The 21218-nt window shown below is 36.0% G+C and overlaps 1 protein-coding gene across 3 annotated transcripts in view; it reads left to right on the forward strand.

The window, feature by feature from the left end:
- Window positions 1–21218, forward strand: part of LOC139975204 (dedicator of cytokinesis protein 11-like) — a 152726-nt gene continuing 131508 nt past the window's right edge. The window contains exons 1-2 of one of the 3 annotated variants that reach the window (XM_071982927.1): window positions 1–269; window positions 3193–3216. In XM_071982927.1, the coding sequence (XP_071839028.1) occupies window positions 141–269; window positions 3193–3216 (153 nt within the window). In that variant the 5' untranslated portion in view covers window positions 1–140. Of the gene's footprint in view, window positions 270–3192; window positions 3217–18948; window positions 19103–21218 lie in introns of those variants that run through there. The other 2 variants (XM_071982928.1, XM_071982929.1) reach the window with 2 other exon arrangements.

Genomic DNA, 21218 nt, shown 5'->3' on the forward strand with positions numbered 1-21218 from the left:
AGATTTATATATACGCCGATGGTTTTACTACGAAAAAAATGGCGTCAACCTTATAGTAGGAGGTACTCCTGCGAACTTCCTGAACTTTGTTTGGACCATTTAATGATTTAAATTGTGAGTTAGTCCTAACTGGTTAAAAAATGAGCAACCAAGGCAGATCATTCTCAAAGCAAAGGGACTTTGCCCGACTAAGGGGTTCTGTACAGGAGGCCAAGGCGGCTGCCGTTAGGGAAAAAGTATCAATTGCTGTTCGTGACAGCACGATACAGGTAAGCTAGTTCAGGCCTAGGCTAGACCATGGGTATCTAACTTTGTCCTACTGTTACTAGTGTTAGCCTACCCGTAAACCTATGCCTAGTACTGTAATAATCCTTGACAATCTTTACAATGGCCACTTACCTATGAACAGTTACTAAGCCTACCTAGTTATTATGTTTATTAAACGCTAATTCTCTGACAAGTTAGCAAAGCCTAAAAATTAGGTGGAAACTGGCATGATATGGTTTTGAAATCAAGGACACGTTACCACCCTGGGACTGTAGGAGAGGGAGATACATGACATAGGCTGCTAACTTGCTTGTTATGAACCATGCATAAAAGCCTGTGGGATATGCTGTGGGTGACATAATTATTGATTATGCTACATGAGCAAAATGAGGCTTTTCTAACCAACAAATTTAGAACAATAAGCTTTAGTGCTACCGAAACTTAGTCCTACTATATGCTTGTGGCAAGTGGGATTGAAATTATGTTTCATATAGTCGAAAGGTATGAACATTCTCCTGTCGTTTTACAGCATTTTCTCCCAAGAGAAGTGTGCCTGGGTTCACTGGATCTTTTCCAAGTTGTTTGAATAGTATTAGGATAGGATAGAAATGTGTCCATTGTTGAAACTTCTTGGTTGTATATCTTTACAGGGGTGAATGAACCTAGGACCACCTAGGCCTTCTATAGTCTGATGTAGCTAAATGTGTCCTTTAGGCCCTAGACTATGTCAACTCTACATCATACTAAATGTAAAACACCTAGACCAGTGTAAGTCAATTGACTAATGCAGGCAATTTCTTGTCTTGGCACACTTTTTTTGAATAATTTTATAAACTATGAAAATAGAGATTCCAGTCACTTCATCATAGTGTGACATTAAATAATATTACTTGTAGGTATTACAAACCTAGGCCCTAGTAAATGTATGACATGTGTATATATGTCATCCACTCTACTAACATATATAAGACATAATTGAGCAGTATCTAACGCTTACTTACTTCAAAGGCGTTTCCATTTCCTACTTCCTTCCTCCTTCTTTCCCTATTGAAAAGTTGGTGATGATATCATTTAAAACAATGTGTACATGTGGAATGTGGATGGATATGTTGTCGTGCCATGAGAATGATGGGCAAACTAACAGTCCAATGGTTATGCCTAACCTTTGGCTGTATTTTATTCGGTTTAAGTAGATTTGTCTATAACATTTACTGGACTGCTTGTCTCTTTTGTGTCCAGATGCTGATGCTATGGATTATATCAACAACTTGTTGTCCTAGTAAGAACACCATTAAATGCATAAATAGCATTTTAATTTGAAAGTATTGAGAAGGTTTTGTTTTAATAAAGCTATCAAAGTTTTCAGCTACTTACTTAGTGATCATCAAATCTCTTAACAAATTTTGTCTACAGGTGAAATACTGTTCATTGTGAAATCCAATTTGTCTCTTATTGTTTTATTTTTTAATTATGTCTTGAGTACATACACAAACATCCCCATTACCCTTGTTGTGCTTATTGCTTTAAAATGAACTGTACAAATAACATTACAGAAATAGCGATAATAGCAATAGAAGTGCCAGAATCAGTGTGTATGTTGTCACTCCACATTGATAGCTATATAGCTATATATATCCACATGTTATTTTCTATCTGTACTTCCATTTCAGTTAATTTTGTTTCATGAGAATTAAAAGGTTAGTAGGTGTAGAGCATGACATGTTCTTAATGAGTAACAACTTGAATAAGTGACTGATTCGTTTGCAATTGTGCAAAATACTTTCTTGGAAGCGAGCAATTAGTATGTACATTGAGGTTATGAGTTGGTTGTGGAGAATTTCACAGAATTGGTAAGGGAGTAAAACTTGACAGCTCTTCAAATGAACAAACCATGTTTTGGTCACATAGTGAAACACCTCCATTGTGTCTTTCATACCTGAAGTATTCTGAAGTTATGTATTTGTATGATAAGCAAACAGTGACTTTCTGATGTACAGTGAAACCTTTTTTGCAAAACCATTCCAAGTTCTAACGAGGTACAGTATATATCAAAAGTCAACTGTAGCTTTTTGCTTCAGATTTTTGAAATGGAAATTGTCTTTAATTAAATAAATTAAATTATTGCTTTAGTTTTGTACATCGTCTGTACTAAAGCATTTTCTCTAGGCTGCACTTCGGTTGTAATTTGTATAGATTTAATCTTCATTAATTGCACATCCTTTTAAAAAAAATTACATTTTTTTGGTGACATTTTGGGTGAGAGACTAAAATTATAGGATCATGAAAGGATCATAAATTACTGTTTGTTCTGTCACATCCCTGTAGATTGTTTATCAAGATAGCCTGATGTATTCATGTGTGTGGTATCTGAAATACTGTGTAGTTATAAACAGACTAAATGAGAACAGAATGTGACCTTGTTTCTTGTGAATAATCAAAGTCCCTTGATAATTTGGTTTTAAAAGGAAGCGGTTGCTTCCTTTATCTTCCTGGTAATTATCCGATGGGTGCACTTGAATCAAAGTGTTAATTGTAAAACTTAACATTTAACCTTCAAACCTGCTTTAAATAGCAGTTTTCTGTGTGTTACAGTCTGTGTAAGTTGGTGGTCATCTTGTCCTTGGTGCCATGGTGTGGGCTAGTAAAAGTGTTTAAATGCTATAACCTAGTTTTAGCAGGATAAATAATGACCTTTATAAATGTTAAAACTACAGGGAACTACTTTCAACATACCATATTTGTAGTAAACTCTTAAAAGTTTGAACAATTTATTAATTTATTGTCGCATTATTTTCCGCTCTACTTTGAAAAAAATTGTAGTTACTACTGTAGCCAATATTCTTAGTTCGTAACCAAGAAGAAAAAAGAGGAAGTTTTTACAAAGAACAACATTTGTCTCTACATCTTTACTTTTTCTTAACACAGACTAAACAAATACAAAGAGCCAAGGTAAGCTTTGACTTGTGTTCAAACAGTGCCATACAGTACTTCTTCAGTAAAAATGTCAGCTTTCTGAGATCAAATATTCCATTCCCTACGGAAGCTTAAAAGTGCCATCAACATAAAAACAAACTTCGCCCAATAAGTTGACATTTTTCTGCAAAATGTTTAAGAGTTGTGTATGCGCGGTAGATCATTCATGCGTATTGTAAAGTATGGCAAATATATATGGAAAGTAACATGGTGGAAGAACGCCAGAATGATACCGTACAAATTCTTATTCACTTAGCCACCGCCAAGTTGTCAATTAAACATTTTGCAGAAAATTGTTCAATTGCTAAGTTAAAGCAACTGAGCAATCCAACATTTTTCTGATTTTTTGGATAATATATTATCTTGTTATCTAAACAATTTACTGAAAAATGTTGACTTATTGGGGCAAAGTTTTCTTATGTCGATGGCACTTCTACGCTTCCGTAATTCCCTCATTCTTCTGCTTTCCATATATATATGTCTATAAAATATGTCATATGCGCTTTACATAATTTCAACAATTAATTCATGAAAGACTGCTCTCTATATATATACCTTGATGTTCGGAAGAAACGAAAATAAGCGAAGACAGGTGAACGCCCGAATGGGTTTTAAAAAAGTTCAGTAATTTTGAATGTTTTACAACATATCTCCCTTTTACTATAGGATTTTAATTGAGCACAGCAATCGTTAGGTTGCTTTTACTTTTCATACCAGCACTCATTTCACACTCTCAAAACACATTCTGATATCGTTAGTCCCAAGGCTGTAAACATCTGCCAAAGGATGTCACATTTTCATGTTTATGGAACAGAAAGTGAAATCTCTGTAGCACTGTAGATATAGGATTACTTGCCTACTATTTTAGGTTGTAGTGGTTTCATCAGATGTTAACCGTAAACAGAGTTCATGGCAGATCAACTCTGATTTTACTCTGAATAATATCTCTGAAGAATATGCTGAAGGCTTCAGGTGATCGTGAAGCGAACGCCCCTCATGGCGGAGTCAAGGGGCCCGTCTAAGGGGCGACGCCCCCTTAGAAACGTTGTTTTTTGAGGTATCAGAGAGTAAAATGCTAGCTGTTTGTTTAGTCAATACAAGATTTGATTGTTAAAATTAGGGAAAGTCTTAATGAAAAAAAAGAGAAAAACCAAAAGAATATTGACATCGTTGTCTCATTTCTGTAACTCTGTATATTTGCGCACTCAGTACCGAAAACTTGAAAAAACTTTGCACCGCTGCATAAACAGTACATGTACGGTACTGTATATTTTGCAGGCCGTGCACAGAAAAGTATGCCATCATTTTGCGAAACTGGCCGTGCAAAGGATGGCTGGAGGGCTGGCTGCCTAAACCCCTGCTTCCCGCCCCTACCCTACCCCAACCCTCTGTGTTGTCCTACTGTAGTTGACTACTAACTTTGTGACAGTGCTTTGGCTGAATTTGTACCTATAATGTAAATATTTTCCAAATTTTTTGCCTTATTTTTGGGATCTTTGTTTTTTATTTTCTGTGCCTTAACATGTATCTAAAATATTTGTTGTGAATTGTTACACTCTAATTAGTATCAATTTTGTATGGTGAGTTGACCTTTCCTCAAGGTTGTGTTTATTAAGTTTAAATCTGTGTACTGCACAGTGCACTACAAGGCTTTCCTTCACTGCATGGCTTATATAGGTTGATTTAAACAATTTGAATTGAACAAATTGAACAGACTTAGGATATATGTATGATGAGATGATAACATCAATGAGCACTGATAATATTGTTAAAAGGATGGAAATTGAAAAAATTTTGACTTTAGAATTTAATTCTTTTTACAAAATATGATTGCACCATGAATCAATTAGTTACTGCTCATAGTGCTATGTCAATACTTAGTACATGTTCTACATCCTGGAAGTTTTAGCTCTCTCTGTGCTTCTGCCACCTAAAATTTAACATTAAAATATTTGGAATGATGACAAAGTTTGATTTAAACAGAACACTGAAGTTTGGTGGGCATTTTGTGACCGGTTGACGTTGAAAGGGCCGTAACCATTATGTGCTTTGAACATGGCTAAATTTTTATAGTATGATGTCGATCGATTACAGGGGAAAAACCCCATTTACGATGGTAATGGCAAAGCTGTGTAATTAGATTTTGTGAAACCTTCCAGCTCAGGATAGACCCTACAATGAAGACATCCAGCATATTAATTGAAAATTCTACATCCTGTGTTCATATGCATGTATTTCCAGTGTTTCGTCAAATGGTTTTTGTATCACTCGTGGTGTACATAACTATATATCATCTCAGTATACATGTGTGGTATATATGTGTCTACTTTGAGCCTGTAGATTGATGTATGGTACATTAATATGTTGAAACTATACAGTATTCGTATATATCATGATTTAATTATTTATATTACGTCAAGTGAACTTGTACAAAAAACACATACTTCATATTTACAGTATGATATATGCTACTTACTACATAATTAAACATTCTTTCCTAAAAGTTTTATGGCTTTCTTAGCAGCTCGTGTTCAGTCGTGACAGGAAATCCATCTTTAATAGAGCGTAACATTAATTATGTAAAAAGCAAGTCATACAGTAGCTTATTTGTTGTTCACTTTCTGGACATAGAATAGAGTACATATTTATACAAAGTTAAATCCATATTTGGTAATTTTTCTAAGCCATGTTTTAGACTTGGCTTCTTGTCTTTGTTGGGTTTTTCAAATCTTCTAGAAGAGGATTTTGAATCAAAGCAATAATGAGTTACTGTAGCAAAGGTTTGGATCAGATCTTTTTAGTTTGATCCCAGCAGATACAAGAGTTGAAATCTGATTGTGACATGGATCAATTTTGGCAGTTTAAATGTACTAAAATGACCAGTTAGCCAAGGTGTACTGCAAAAGCGTTCGGGTACCATGTCAAGTTTTGAAATTAAAAATTTAAACCAGAACTGAGGTAGCTTCATTTGGTAGTTTGAGTAGTTTAGGTATAACGGGCCAGGAATATTGATCAAAATAAAGAACTTTGCGAGCAGACTAGGATAACCCTAGCTATTAACACTTTTGTTAACAATGACTGATGAGTCATTAAAAATAAGATTCTATGTTTACAAATATGTCGGTTAGAACTCTACGCCATGTCAGTGTTAATAGTTCACTTCCTCGCTTACATATCTACTCACGACAGTAGCACTCTGGCTGACGGAATCTACAATGAGCTGATAAACATGTACAACAATAAACTTAAAAAAACTCGTAGACTTGCAGATGAGGCTTTCATTACGTAAAATATAAACCATTAGTGGATTAGGAACAGTACTAGATCATTATGGAATTGGCGACTGATTCAGAATAATTGTTAAACCAATGGTAGCCCTGATGACAACTTACTTGAAATAGCATCCCAAACTATTTTGCTATTGTTATATTCAGTAATTGTTCACTTGAATGATATCTCAATACAATAACAAAGCAGATAATGTCAATGTACTGCTGACATATATTACCATGTATGGTTTGAACTTCGATGTTATCGATCAATTCCTGGTCTCTAAGGTGTTCCCACTATGGTATGTTTAATCTTTCTTGCGATCTCTTTCGTTGTTTGTCATATCTGATAAAACTTTGAAACATTCGCAAGGGAATTTTTTTTGGCCGACTTTGACCTTTGTGAAGTTATACAACAGTTAATTACCAAAGTACTGTATAATATAGTAAGAGGAAAGTTTGTTTTCAACAATTTTTAATTTCAATACTGAATGTGGTTTACAACTGAAAGAATTATTTTGACCAATTAGTACAGTATATAGTTGGTATAAATACCAGAGTTATCTTGAACAGCGATTGAAGTGCACTGCGTATGTACCTTATGCTTTACTATGAATGTGAACATACTGTACCTTATGTACCTCTACCTCTCTTGGCCCTAATTATGCACTAGTTAGTTAATTGAATCATCGTCTTCAGAAGCGACTGTTGCCGATAGCTGAATCTAAGGCGAAATTTGCAAAATATCCCGATTCTGCAGTACATATCGAGATATTCTGTATGACCACCATGTAATTTGTATGACTGTACAATTATGCAATGCATCTAAGTTGTATCCTTCCCATCTACAAAGCATACATTGGAAGATAAGCCTGTTAGTCATATTATATTAAACCGCTGTCATTTTACTCAATTCCTGCTCAACATTTCTTGTACAAGTTCTAATTTTCTTGTCAATCCATCATATGAAACAAATAGCTTGCCTAGTGTTACACTTTACCTGGTACATTAACGAAAAACCACTCTTGGCACGATGATGCACTGGCCTAGAAACTCCTAGTTTGGAATGTGCTCATGTTTACTTTTTACAAATTACTTGAGGGTTTAATATCATTTTGCTACTCTGCAAACACTTCTCCGCTTGCTTGGTAACACAAGACCTCATTGTTTGATGACATCGCTGCTTCAGGAAGCTCCTACTTTCAAGTAGATTTTATAGTACATTGATACTAATAATTGTAGAAGACATTTCAAATGTTTGGTGTATACATGTTTAAAAAGTTCTGAGAAAAGACAGTGTCATTGGTATGATTTCGTCTCTTTTCAGGAAAGCTCTTACTGTCAAGTAGATTTTATAATATTTACATTGATAATAATAATTTTTTAGAGCACATTTCAGTGTTGTGTGACATACTCATGTTGCAAAAGGTCTCAGAATTACAGTCAAAAGTAACTGGTATATGGGAGGGCATAAGTTAGTATTCAAAGCTTTTGTATAAGTATGGAAGTCTCTGAAATTTATGAAGTACTGTACCATAGTTCCTGTGTAAAAGACTGCTATATATACATCTTTACTCTTGTACAGCAAGTTGCCCATTTGCAGAGAATTTTGCAGATAAACTATTCCCTGGGCAGTAATACACATAGTTGTGACATAATTCCACACAAGTTTGCAAAGTAAAGATTGCCATTGCTACTGTAGTTTCTAACATGAGAACCACAACAGGACTCACTGTGTACAAATTATGCAGTGGTCATTAAAATCTCTAGCTGCAGGTTTCTTTTCAAAAATACCAATTAGTACCCCTGACCCTAAGAGTCGGGATGGATGGGCGGGCCACGTTTTTTTTCAATCCTAATAAATTTTACAGCTCAACGATTTTTGGCATATTTATATAATTTATAAAATTTATATAATTTCACCGTTTAATATATGTACAGTGATCTGCTTTGAAACTGTCCAATTGAAGTGAACCTTATCAGTACACCTGATGGGTGTCCTTACAACTCCTTTCCAAAAAGGATTGGGGCATTTGGGGGGTATGATTTAAGGTGGGTACAGTACCAGCCCACCAAAGGAGATCTGCTATAATGTACACAGAGATGCTAAGAATAATATGATTATTTATTATCAATATTATTATAGACTGTGGATATCAGAGTAGGTTTATCCATTAGTCAAGTTATTATCATTTTATGGAATGAAGTGACCTACATTGAGGACAGGGCATATGTGAAGATGCTCGAGTAGAAAGCAATTACCCATATCCTCAATCCTCATGGGTTCCCCCCCCAGGGTATGGTATAAACATAATGATTAATGAATCCCCCCCCCCAAAAAAAAAAAGGAAAGGAAAAGGAGAGAGAAAATGAAATCTAAGGACAGGAAATTCTGACATTTAAGCCTTAATTTATGTGGATATGTTTTGGGGTGTCTCACTTGTACAGTACATTCCAGGGGTTATACTCTCACTGCACAACAATTGCACTTTGCATTCATACCCACTGTGTCCAGAGTTACTAGTACCACAGCTGGTAATCTTTTAGCACTGCTCTCTTTTGGCGACCGGTCCATTTATAGCGATCTTCTTCTGTTCAGTTCCAGTCAGCTTCACATTTTATTCATTTTTCGGGCAGTTTCAGATTTTTTATTCAGTCTTTCTTCTTTTCACATATTACACATCATTAAGTTACAAACTCAACCCTGGATACAATGTATTTACTTTGCATGGTTCTGATTAAAAAATAATGGCTTTGCTTTAAAAACAAAAAGGGACAAGCAACAAAGAAAACAAATATTTATCAGTATCTATAATCTGTCAGAAATGAGAGATTAAATTCTTTTTTGCACCCTTCCATGAACTATTTCCTCAAATTACGCATCTCCTGAAAAGCTTGCCAAGAATGTGGCGCATCGTGGATTCTTCTCCATGAACAAGACTTTTTCTTCAAATAGTTCTTTTGTTGCTTGTGGAGTGTTATTTTAGCCTTAACAGTATTCTTACATTCTCCCTTTCCTTGAATATTTTTATCTTCTTTGTTTCTTTGGCTCTCAAGCCAACTGTTTGTATTTAAATTTGTCAACAGTTTCACCAAATCAGAGTAGAAATCAAACAAGATTTTGCTACACGATTATCAAACAGAGCAGGGCCCTAGCTGACCATGGGAGGGGAGGGGGAAGGAGGGTGAGAGGGAAGGAGTGGAGGGGGAGGGGAGGGGAGGGGAGGGAGCTGAAGAGGCTGAGTGGGACACAGTCACAAATAACTTTCAGAGCAATAATTTTCAGGTGGGCATGAGTGTCAGGGTAGGTTTGTGAGTTCTAAATTCAATTGTTTTTTTCTTCATTGTATTGTTTACCACATGTAAACAACAAATTGAAAGTAAATTTTATATTTCAGCATATTCTAAACTTTGTTAATTGCACGGATCTTGACTCAGGGTCAAACTATTGTACTTACACAAGTATTGACCATTGAATAATAGTTTTGAAAACAGAGCAATCTCACTGTAACAGAACTGCTACCACTGTTAAACTGGCCATATTTGGGCATGGTCATTTGTTATTTACTGACCTACTTATAGCCTTCCCACAAAGTAAACAGTAGCCTTGGAACAATTGCATCTCTTTTGTTTGGCAAGTTTAGTAATTAATTATGAACTGTTGCTGAAATAGTATTGATTGTTGTAATTGATGAGATTTTCATCCTAGAGCTCCCCAAAAAAATATGACATCATAGATGAAAGATTTATTGCCCAGAGGAGAGATTGCTAAGGAAACAGAGAGCTAGAAGAGAAAGACTTTTGAGGACATGGATGAGAAGATCAGAAAGTGTTTTACCCCTTCCATGGTGGACTGTAGTAACCCTTGAAGTTTGTTTAAAGCAAACAAAATAATTGGGTCAGATTTCTAGGTTGTTTAATCTCATTGCATCTGGAAAGGAATGGCTAGTCTGTGTAAGAATGCCATGTCATGGTTGACTAATGTGGATTCAGACTCTGTGGCTGGTAATGCTGAATATTGTGGCGTTTTACTGTAGATCCAAGCGTTAAAAGTTAAGTCAATGATGAAGCCTAATGGTGTAGGCTAATACTGGGCAATGTGATAGAACAGTAGGAAAGCTTACAAATTGTGGCCGACAATAAGTCAACCACTGTTGTTGTTGTCAATAAAGAAATATTTGTCCTTAAACACAAGAAAGAGAAAAAAAGGCCCTAAAGATTTTGAGAGACCCAATCGGATGAGTAGAGTAGCAAAGTTATATATAACAATAATATTTGCTTTTTATATAGCACTTTATACCAGCGATAGGTCTCAAAGCGCTTTACAGACGTTATATTACCCCTGGTCAATGATAACCTGTCCCAGAGACAATACCTCCAGTCGGCAGCAGTTATATACTGCGCCCAGTGACAAGTTACCTCACAGGTACCCATTGGAGAGAGGCAAGTGAGATAAAGCATCTTGCCCAAGGACACAACGTAATGAACTAGGCAGGAATCGAACCAGCAATCCTTGGATCACGAGTCCGAAGCCTTAGCCAATTGGCCACCACACTCTCTATATACACTTTAAAGGATAATTGCTTCAGTTGGACATAATCTTCATATTTTTCTCTTTTTTTTCCTTTTTAAATACCAAAATTTGTCTCCTCACAGTCCAGAACGGAGGTAGCTTCATTCATATAGCAGTTCAAACTGTAGTATGTTTAGGTTTAAAAAGCCGCGAATATTGATCAAAATATAGTTTAAAATGTAGTATGTTTAGGTATAATAGGCTGGGAATATTTATCAATATAAAGTTGAGCAGACTAGGATAATCCTAGCTTTTAACCTTTTGTTAACAACGAATTATGAATAATTAAAAATACCTTTCTGTATTGACAAATATGTCATTCAGACTCCTATACTCTACTTTATACTACACAATCAGAGAACAAACTTTTCATCATTTAAAATTATACTTAAATGGTGAAAAATGTGAAATTCTTCAATGGTAATTTAATTATGGTATTTTCAACATCTTTAGATGCACACAAAATATTAATTAGTAAACTTTTGAAATTGTTCTGTGCACTAACCTGTGACTGAGGGCAGTATTCCAAAGTCCTTATCTGATAAATTCAGTAGTTATTCAAGTGTTACTTAACAAGCTCTCTTCTTTGGTCATACAATTTCATCCAGGGCCTTCCTGTCTATTGAAAAGCTTCTGAAAAATAAGTTACTCATCATCGAATCAACTTTGTTTGCCAGCATGATTGAAACTGTATGCCTGATTGATAAAATATATAAAAAATTGCATGTGTGACGTCATTAATTTGTGTCATGGAGCATTCCAGATAATTTCAAGGTGAGGTTTGTGTTTGAAAATCAGATTAAAGTGTAGTCTAGACAATGTTGAGGCAGAAAATGGGAATCGATTCTAGGATGAACAGAAAACCTAATGGATGATAACATATGTTAATTAAATCACAAATATTCATATTATGTACCACAGACTAGACCCACATAGCCAATTGATGTTTTTCATCACAAGTAGCCAGTTTTAATTATGTTTGAAGCAATTGAAATCACAAAACGAGATCGGAAGCTGTACAGGTGCATGCTGACCTGTGTATGGTATTTGTTTTAGTTAAATTCCATTAGATAGTTTTTCTCCAAAGATGACATAAAACGATGTCCTAGCATCCTTAATGTTGTCGATATTTAATAATATTGTCACCATTTCGAAGGAAGACGTATTTTATGAACATTTCTTTCACGGCTTGGTATATAATGTTAGGATGCCGTCATAGTTATACATTCATGCATACATACATATGTGTATGCTATTGCTACAGTATGTTTGTTACACTGATATGGAATGCAATTAAAATGTAAGAAATATGACAGCTAAACCTTAATGCTCCAAGTTATGTCATGTTATGGGAGGCCGTTACTAAATTACCATATCGGTTGTAAACTGGAACGGGTGGTATACTGTAGGTTGAAAGAATGTCAAAAAATGGAAGGAATCTACGCTGGAGTACAAGAGACTTTGTTCTAGTATGTACAGAAGTACTGTTGCTCTCACTCACAATGTATCTAGATACTGTTTACAGTACAGTGTATGTGTTCGTTTTATTATTTATTTAAACTGAGGCCTGGAGAAGAGATAACTAAGTCCCTGTCAATACTGATGATTCAAAGAGGCCAGGATGGTAGCTGACATACTTAAAAAAGAAAAAAGAAAAACAAATGTTTGAATGTGAAGGTGATACTAGGAGTTTTAAGTTAACATTCCAATGCATCATTATATTTATGACAGGACTGTTTAATCTTTGGGGGGAAAATCCTTTCTCTATAGTATTATTTTGCTTTTCCCCAGTTGAGCATAAAAAATAAAAGTACAAATTTTTGGGATTTTTGTAAGATATATGTCAACTGCTCTGAATTGGTTGAATGAAATTATGTAAAAGTCAACCACAGTTCATAAAGTATGTTCTTGACCCCAGTGACCTTACCTTCGTTGGGCTTACTGGTAGGTTATATAGTGCAGGGAGGTTTTACATACATATTGTTATAGTAACTTCTGTAGCTGAGAGAACGTTAATGCAGAAAAAATAGTTTTAAGCTGTCATATATCCGTGGGAGGTATAATACCTTATTCCCAGAATTTTTATGCAGAGATATCACAAAAGTTTTTGAACCCCTTCAAAAGATTTTATTTTCATTTTGTTTCTCAGTAGAACTTGAGCATATAAAGTATACATTAGTGGAGTTCTCTTGCCTCTGCAGGAGAGGCGACAGTCTGCATCGTCAGCTCAGAGTTTTGTTGCAGCGACATCACTTAATTATCATAAAATGTAACAACATGCCTTGAAAAGAGAATGTTTTTATATTTCATTTTTCAGTAACCTCACTGTTAATAAGTTAAATTTAGCATCTATCATAGTCAAGTTCTCTTGCCTACCCAAGAGGCGATAGTCAGAATCGTCAGCCCAGAGTTTTGTTGCAGCGACATTATGTAATTATCATAATATGTAACAACAAACCTTGAAAAGAGAATGTTTTATTTTCATTTTTTCAGTAACCTCACTGTTAGATCAGTAGTTTTAGCATCTATCATAGTCAAGTTCTCTTGCCTCCTCAAGAGGTGATATGCAGAATTGTCATCTCAAGAGTTTTGTTGCAGCGACATCACATAATTATCATAATTTGTAATAACATGCCTTCAAAAGAAAATGTGTTTTTTTGCATTTTTCAGTAACCTCACTGTAAGTTAGGTAGTTTTAGCATCTATCATAGTCAAGTTCTCTTGCCTCCTCAAATGGCAATAGTCAGAATCATCATCTCAAGAGCTTTGTTGCAGCGACTTCATGTAATTATCATAATTTGTTACAACATGCCTTGAAAAGAGAATGTTTTAGTTTTCATTTTTCAGTAACCTCACTGTAAGTTAGGTAAATTCAGCATCTATATATTCAAGTTCTCTTGTCTCCTCAAGAGGGGATAGTCAGAAAAAAAATCATCCTCTCAAGAGTTTTGTTGCAGCGACATCACGTAATTATCATAATTTGTTACAACATGCCTTGAAAAGAGAATGTTTTAGTTTTCATTTTTCAGTAACCTCACTGTAAGTTAGGTAAATTCAGCATCTATATATTCAAGTTCTCTTGCCTCCTCAAGAGGGGATAGTCAGAAAAAAAATCATCCTCTCAAGAGTTTTGTTGCAGCGACATCACGTAATTATCATAATTTGTTACAACATGCCTTGAAAAGAGAATGTTTTAGTTTTCATTTTTCAGTAACCTCACTGTAAGTTAGGTAAATTCAGCATCTATATATTCAAGTTCTCTTGCCTCCTCAAGAGGGGATAGTCAGAAAAAAAATCATCCTCTCAAGAGTTTTGTTGCAGCGACATCACGTAATTATCATAATTTGTTACAACATGCCTTGCAAAAGAGAATGTTTTTTTTTTTCATTTTTTCAGTAACCTCACTTTTAGTTTTTAGGTAGTTTTAGCATCTATCATAGTCAAGTTCTCTTGCCTCTTCAAGAGGCAATACTCAGAATCTTCATCTCATAGTTTTGATGCAGCGACATCACGTAATTATCATAAGTTGTCGTAACATCCCATGCATGTAAAGATTTATTTACCTTTTGTGTGAAATATTGAGTATTTGGTTCTGATTTAGCCAGTATGAGAATGTAGAGGGAGGTACTGTACATAATTGACTGTACAAGGATGTATATTGGATTACGACAGCAATATTCGTAAATCCGATGAGAAGGTGCCATCTAATGAAAATTGAAAAGATTTTAGCGTTACTTCTGCGGCTGCAAACATAATGCAGAGGATATATTCTGTATTTTATGTAAACAAAAAATGTATTTTTTGTCTGCTCTTGATAACTAAACACAGCGCATATTTGTATGATACAGTACTGAAGTTACGGTAACTTATTATGTGAAGTGTTCTCCGTAATGGTGAGTCCATGTACAAGTTAGTCAAGACTACAGTATCATAAGAATGGTTAGGTGTGGAGGAGGAGGAGTATGTGGTGTCTTTTATTGTGACATTTGTAGACATATAATGTTATAAGCAACATTAATTGTATGTAAGAGTAGTCCGTAGAGCTAGATGTATGTGTGTCTGTATAGTATGTGGTGGAAGGAGAGGGGGGGAGGGTTGTTACATGTTTTTTGTTTAAAGGAGGATGTAGTGTCTGTTGTTGTTTGCATTTGTAGATAAATAATGTTATCAACAACAGTTAGTGTACATTAGAGTAGTCCTTAGAGCTAGATGTCTGTGTGTACAGTGCATAATGTGGTGGAGGGTGGAGGGGGGGGGGGTTGTTACATGGTTGTATAAAGGAGGATATAGTGTCTGTTGTTTACATAAATTTGTAGACAAATAATTTTATCAACAACACTTAGATAAGTGTAGGCATGGGAGATGTATGGTGTGTTTGGTTGATTGATCGGTGGGGGGGGGGTAGGAGGTCAGGAGGTCGGTATATAAATGTTTGATGGCAGATGTAGCGTCTGTTGTGTACATTGTAGACACAATTTTTATCAACAATACTTACATAAGAGTAGTCATTAGAGAATGTGTGTGCTCGGGGGAAGGGGTGGAAGAGAGTTTGTTCCATAGTTTATGTTGACAATCTGCTGGGGGTGGGGAAGGGTAACATGTTGATGTATAAATTGATTAGGTATGGTGGATTTAATGAGACTGTAAACTGTTTTGACCAGGGATTTTTCAGTATTGGTGCTCTACCTCTCATTCCCAGAGTAGTTTTACAGTAGGTCAATCGCCCCTAGTTTTTTCTTCTTCCTCCAAACAAGGGTGGTTTATAGATTTGATGGATATTTTGTTTGATTGGAACTTTGTTTATGGTGGGAGATGTTGATAGATGTCTGTACCTCCAGTAGCGTCCTTATTAATTACTTCATAAATACGCTCCTTTTTTTGTATTGGCATATATTCATCATTTAGTAAAGTACAACATTCTTGAAGTGATGTAATGAAAGGTCTCTGCTAGCACATTATCCATTGAAAAGGCTAATGACTTGAAAGCTAATTTGCATATAAATAATCTGCGATAAATTAGGAGCATAATTTGAAAGACAAACTTGCTAGTCGGTGAATTTTACTCTCAGAGCTGTTGACTTATTGAAATTTTAGAAGGGCTTTGAAGTGCAGGTAACTTGAAATATTAGAAGCAATGTCCTAAATGGAACGGAAAAAGTGGAGAAAAAAGAAAAAACCTAAACTCAGACACAAGAAGAAGAAGAAGAAGCTTTGTAGTGGAACAGCTGTTCTTTTGCTGGAATAAAGGATTGGGAAATTGTTCATTAGCGGCGTCGAAGTAAACGTACAAAATTTTGTCGAAGACTTTTGCAGAATTGCAGTCCAAGCTATTTGAGTATGTCTAACTCTGAGAGGAAGACAGGTCTGTCTGAAGAATATCACGGGCGGGCGTCTATCCAAGCCGGCAAATCTGTGTCTGGATGCTCTGACGTAGGAGTTGATAAGAACTAACCTGATCAGCAGTCTCCGACGAGAAACATAAGAGATTGCTCTAGGTGTCACCAACGTGTCGTTGTATACATCTGCAGTTAAAAGGACGGAGAGAGGGAATCGGTTATCAGCTGTTGTGAACAGACCCAACTGTGTGTCGACCACGGTGAACAGCATGATTGGAAAAGCTCTGTTTTGTTATTTAAGATGAGATAGTGAAAATGGATTTGTATTGTTGTGTGACAAGTTGCTGTGGATGGAAAGTTCTGTCTGTTAGTCAGTTTTAATGTTTTACTGATTGAACTTTTTGTTTCACATGACTGCTGTCATAAATTTCCATTTTTGGACCAAAGCTGAGGAAAAGTGCAATTATTATTGTTGTAGAATCCATCCTAGATATATGTGACTTTTATTTCACGTTTGGAATGGAGGAAAGAATTTAAGGTGTTGAGCTTTGAAGTCTGCTCTGCCGTCATCCTGAGAAGTTTCTTCCTAGATGATTCGATTCTCAAATTCTCAATCAAGCTAGATATTCTGAGTTTTGTCCGTGTTATACATGTGAAAACACACAAAAATGAATTCTCGACGCCTGTTTAGGAATATGATGCCCTTGAAGTTCAGGTTCTGGTTATTAATGGAAATAAATTAACAGGTGCAGCTGAAAACGGATAGCAGAGGTGTCTAGATTACTGGAGTGTGAAGAGTGAGGCTCGGTGTTCCCATCTTGCAGTATTTTGTCTGTGGTGTGATGTCCACTATCCTCATACCGTTATTCATCAATCAAGAATACAGATATAGGATGTAGCCAGATAACATTGCTATGGACTTTGAGTACAGTAGTTCAATCGTGCAAGTGTGTTGTCTGTGATGTTCAAGCAAGATAATCAGAAGAGGTAAATACCTAATAGTTTGTCAGATTGGATCGTGGCATATAAACAAATCTCAGGCGGTGCTTCTATAATGACTAGATTTCATGGTGGCATTCAACTGAACGAACATACCTAACGTAATACAGTAACACTATTACTTCATGTATCACTGTCATTGTTTGACTGCTTTTTCTTCTGCTCAGTAGTTGAATCGGTTAATAATCAAGGCCAGTTTTACGAATAGTAATTTGACTTGGAATGCTTCGCACGTTGTATTGTGGATATTTACATTATGAATGTTTCTTGATATATCAACTGTCGTCAGGTTGTTTGTTATTCATCAATCAGTCGTGTGTGTGTACTACCGATACAGTCAACAAATGTAAATCAGTGCAGAACCAACGATATATAACTCTCAGAAATGATTATTTTGGGGCTTCGGGACATTTGCTTCGCCGACATTCAAGTCCAGTTTTGCCTTCGCTTTGAGATTTGTCATTTATAGTCTGAACAGCAACATCGGTGAGAGGTAAATGAGTCCTTGGATATATAGAGATCGTCTTAAATTGCAGACTCTTGTTTGAAGTAACGAAGAGGAGAAGTCAGAGATTGCATACATCATCGGTCTGTTCCGTATCCTCGATTCGCTTCACAGTTCTCATTAATGTACAAGGATTTTATCAGCTGGATCTCTCTGTCTGTTGGATCGTCACTTACTGATTCTCACTGTGATGAGCTTACCAGCAACAAATATACATCAACAAGCTTGTCTACTTTAGTATAGGGCCTGTGAATGATTATGTTTGGTTGCACTTCTGTAGGTATGATATCGTACTACTGCAATATCAATTGAACAATATTTGATCAGTGGGGGGCACTGGACATTGAATGACGTCTTACTGGGAAAGGTATATCATATCTGTTTTGAAACCATATTGCAGTACATATGCTTTGACTCAAAGGTTGGTTTAAAGTCTCCATAAATGAAGCGTTCAAATTTTATTCTTACATACATTTCTTCGAGCTTGGAAGACAGTTTGAGCTCGAAAATTATTTCTTGTGAATGGAAATTTTCTTCATGCAGTCATGCTTTTCATTCTTTGAAGAACCTTTTATTAGAGATTTGGGAGGTTTCATATCGGTACCAAGATTGTCTACAGGAGAAAGGTTCTGTGTGACACACTTTGAGTGGACCATTTGAGATTCATGTGAGTTAGGTTGGTTTCATGTACAACCATGGGATATATGTCATTGGATATATAGAACAACCTATTCTACACAGTTGTGTGTTTGTGTGTGTGCTTTGCAGTTGATTAAAGCCAGTGGATCTATAATAACTCTGTGATCATTCCGACTGGTAAGATGTTGCCTGTCTTAGCTCTAAATGTCACACGGCTCCCTTAGGGACGAGTCAAGGATTCGTAGCAGAGGTTTACAGGATAATCCAACGTCGTCGTGTACTTGCAGGGGAGCGACTTCTATTAAACGATCATTCCCGGATCTGCGATACATATACAGTATATATTATTTTTTTTCGCCTCCCCATTCCAACGTTACTTTACAATAAGGACCACCATTTATCATTCCTTTCTCGTGTGCAATAATGGTTTATCATGCCAAAGGGAACAAACATGTCTGAGGGGAAATGCGAAGACCAATTTTCTGTTGACTCTCTGGATATAAGTGGCGAGGATGAAAAGTCACACTTTGACATCGCATGGGTAAGCAAATAAGCTAGTATGATCGGGAAAGGTACATGGGTTATTATAGTAGGATAGGATAGGATAGGTCATGTCTTAACTGTTTTTGTCTTTTTTTATCATTCTTAATTAGTTGGTGAGATGGATGTTTGGGCATTTTGAGTCTTTTGCTATTTCTTCACCCCCCTCCCCTCATCCCACTCCCTCCCAACCCCATCTTTCATCCTGTGTCTCCTAATCCTGCCCTCATGTATTCCTTTACTCTGTAGGGCATATATTTTGCCTCCTCACATGTAGTAATTTTAGCGAGTTGCAGAAAGGAAACAAGAACTGACTGTATTGTAGTACACTGTGCATCTTGTCCAAGTTCTTGCCTTTAATTGTTACCTACTTACTGTACAGTAACACTGCTGTTCCTTAATGAACATGATGTTGTAACAACATTGATGTGAATTTCAGGTTGTATATGATGTGTAAGGTATTTCAGTATACTTGTAGAAGTGGTAGTTTTTCCAAGTATGAAAATTTGACGATAGGAAATTCCTTTATAAAAATGCTCTACACAAAATGGTATTTTCATGTCTACAAACTACTACCAAATTTTTTCTTAATAATTTTTATAGTGTTCTAAGTATCTAAGTACTACAGATACATTGCTTGTACACATTAGTATAGCATAGTACTATAAGTAATTTGTACATTAAGTGTACTGTATCTTATTTGTACTGCATCTTATCTTAAGTAGTACTGTATCTTATCTATATTCTATCTTATTTGCATATACTAAGTAGGCAATATGCAAATTTTACAGAAGCAGTTTGTTTGTCTGTGTTGTATACTGGCCCTGTTATGCTACTGTTCAAGCAGGGAGTTGTTCCATACCTGGTTCAAGTAGGTGGTGTGTTTACTGTAGCCATGTTTTTACTTCAAGTTTGGAAAGAGCTGTGAACTGTCAGTGCATAGTAACCTGTCAAACAGTCATTTCCTTTCTTTGTTGTCTTCCTTGGAAGGCCACAATTGGAGACAATAGAACCCTGTGAGAATTCTTTGACCTGTACAGTAGTACACTTGCTCTTTTGTATTGTGAATTTCCTTGTTTTGGCTATCTCAGTCTTGCCTATAGAGAGATTCCTGCATTCCTATGTGAATACTTTGGTTCACCACAAGTGTGTACCAATTGGTAACCAAAGAAATTCCAATATTCCTACAGCAACTTTAACTAAGTTCCACTCATGTCATGTCACTTAATATGGCTTTATTGTGTGAATGAACTGTTTGATGAATCACAACATTCCTATTTGGTCTCCTTCCTACACAGTATATGACAGCTGGTTGCACTGGCATAGTAAAATAATCATTCATGATGTAAACATGACAATAACTCTACAGCAAATTTTAATGCCTTCAAGGAAGATGAGTTCGCTTGAAAACGGGTACCAGCATTCTACCTTGCCTCTCTCAGCACCTTCTTGTACCAGGGAGCTGTTGTCTTGTGTAAAGCTCGCTGCTTGTTCCTTCTCTCACTTTGACTACTGTTAATGTAACTACAAACATGCAGTACTAATAAAACAAGAAAGTAAGTTGGGAGTATTGAAAGGAAAGTGAAGTGAAAGACCATTAAAGTGAAAATAAGGACAGTGTAGGTAATACCCAAGACAGTGAAGTGAATGCAAATGAATCCAAAGACAGTGAAGTGAATACAAAGATAGTGAAGTCAAGTGAATACATGGATAGTAAAGTGAATGCAAGGACAGGGAAGTGAATATAAGGACAGAGCAGTGAGTACAAGGATAGAGAAGTGAATGCATGTGGATATAAGGACAGTGAAGTCAAGTGAATACATTGATAGTGAAGTGAATACAAGGACGGGAAAGTGAGTATTAGGACAGGGAAGTGAGTACAAGGATAGAGAAGTGAATGCATGTGAATATAAGGATAGTGAAGTCAAGTGAAGACATGGATAGTGAAGTGAAGAGAAGTGATTACATTAACAGGGATGTGAATATTAGGACAGAGCAGTGAGTACAAGGATAGAGAAGTGAATGCATGTGAATATACTGTAAGGATAGTGAAGTTAAGTGAATACATGGATAGTGAAGTGAATACAAGTGAATACATGAACAGTGATGTGAATATT

Source organism: Apostichopus japonicus, chromosome 10, assembly GCF_037975245.1.
Source record: "Apostichopus japonicus isolate 1M-3 chromosome 10, ASM3797524v1, whole genome shotgun sequence".
Lineage (NCBI taxonomy): Eukaryota > Metazoa > Echinodermata > Holothuroidea > Aspidochirotida > Stichopodidae > Apostichopus > Apostichopus japonicus.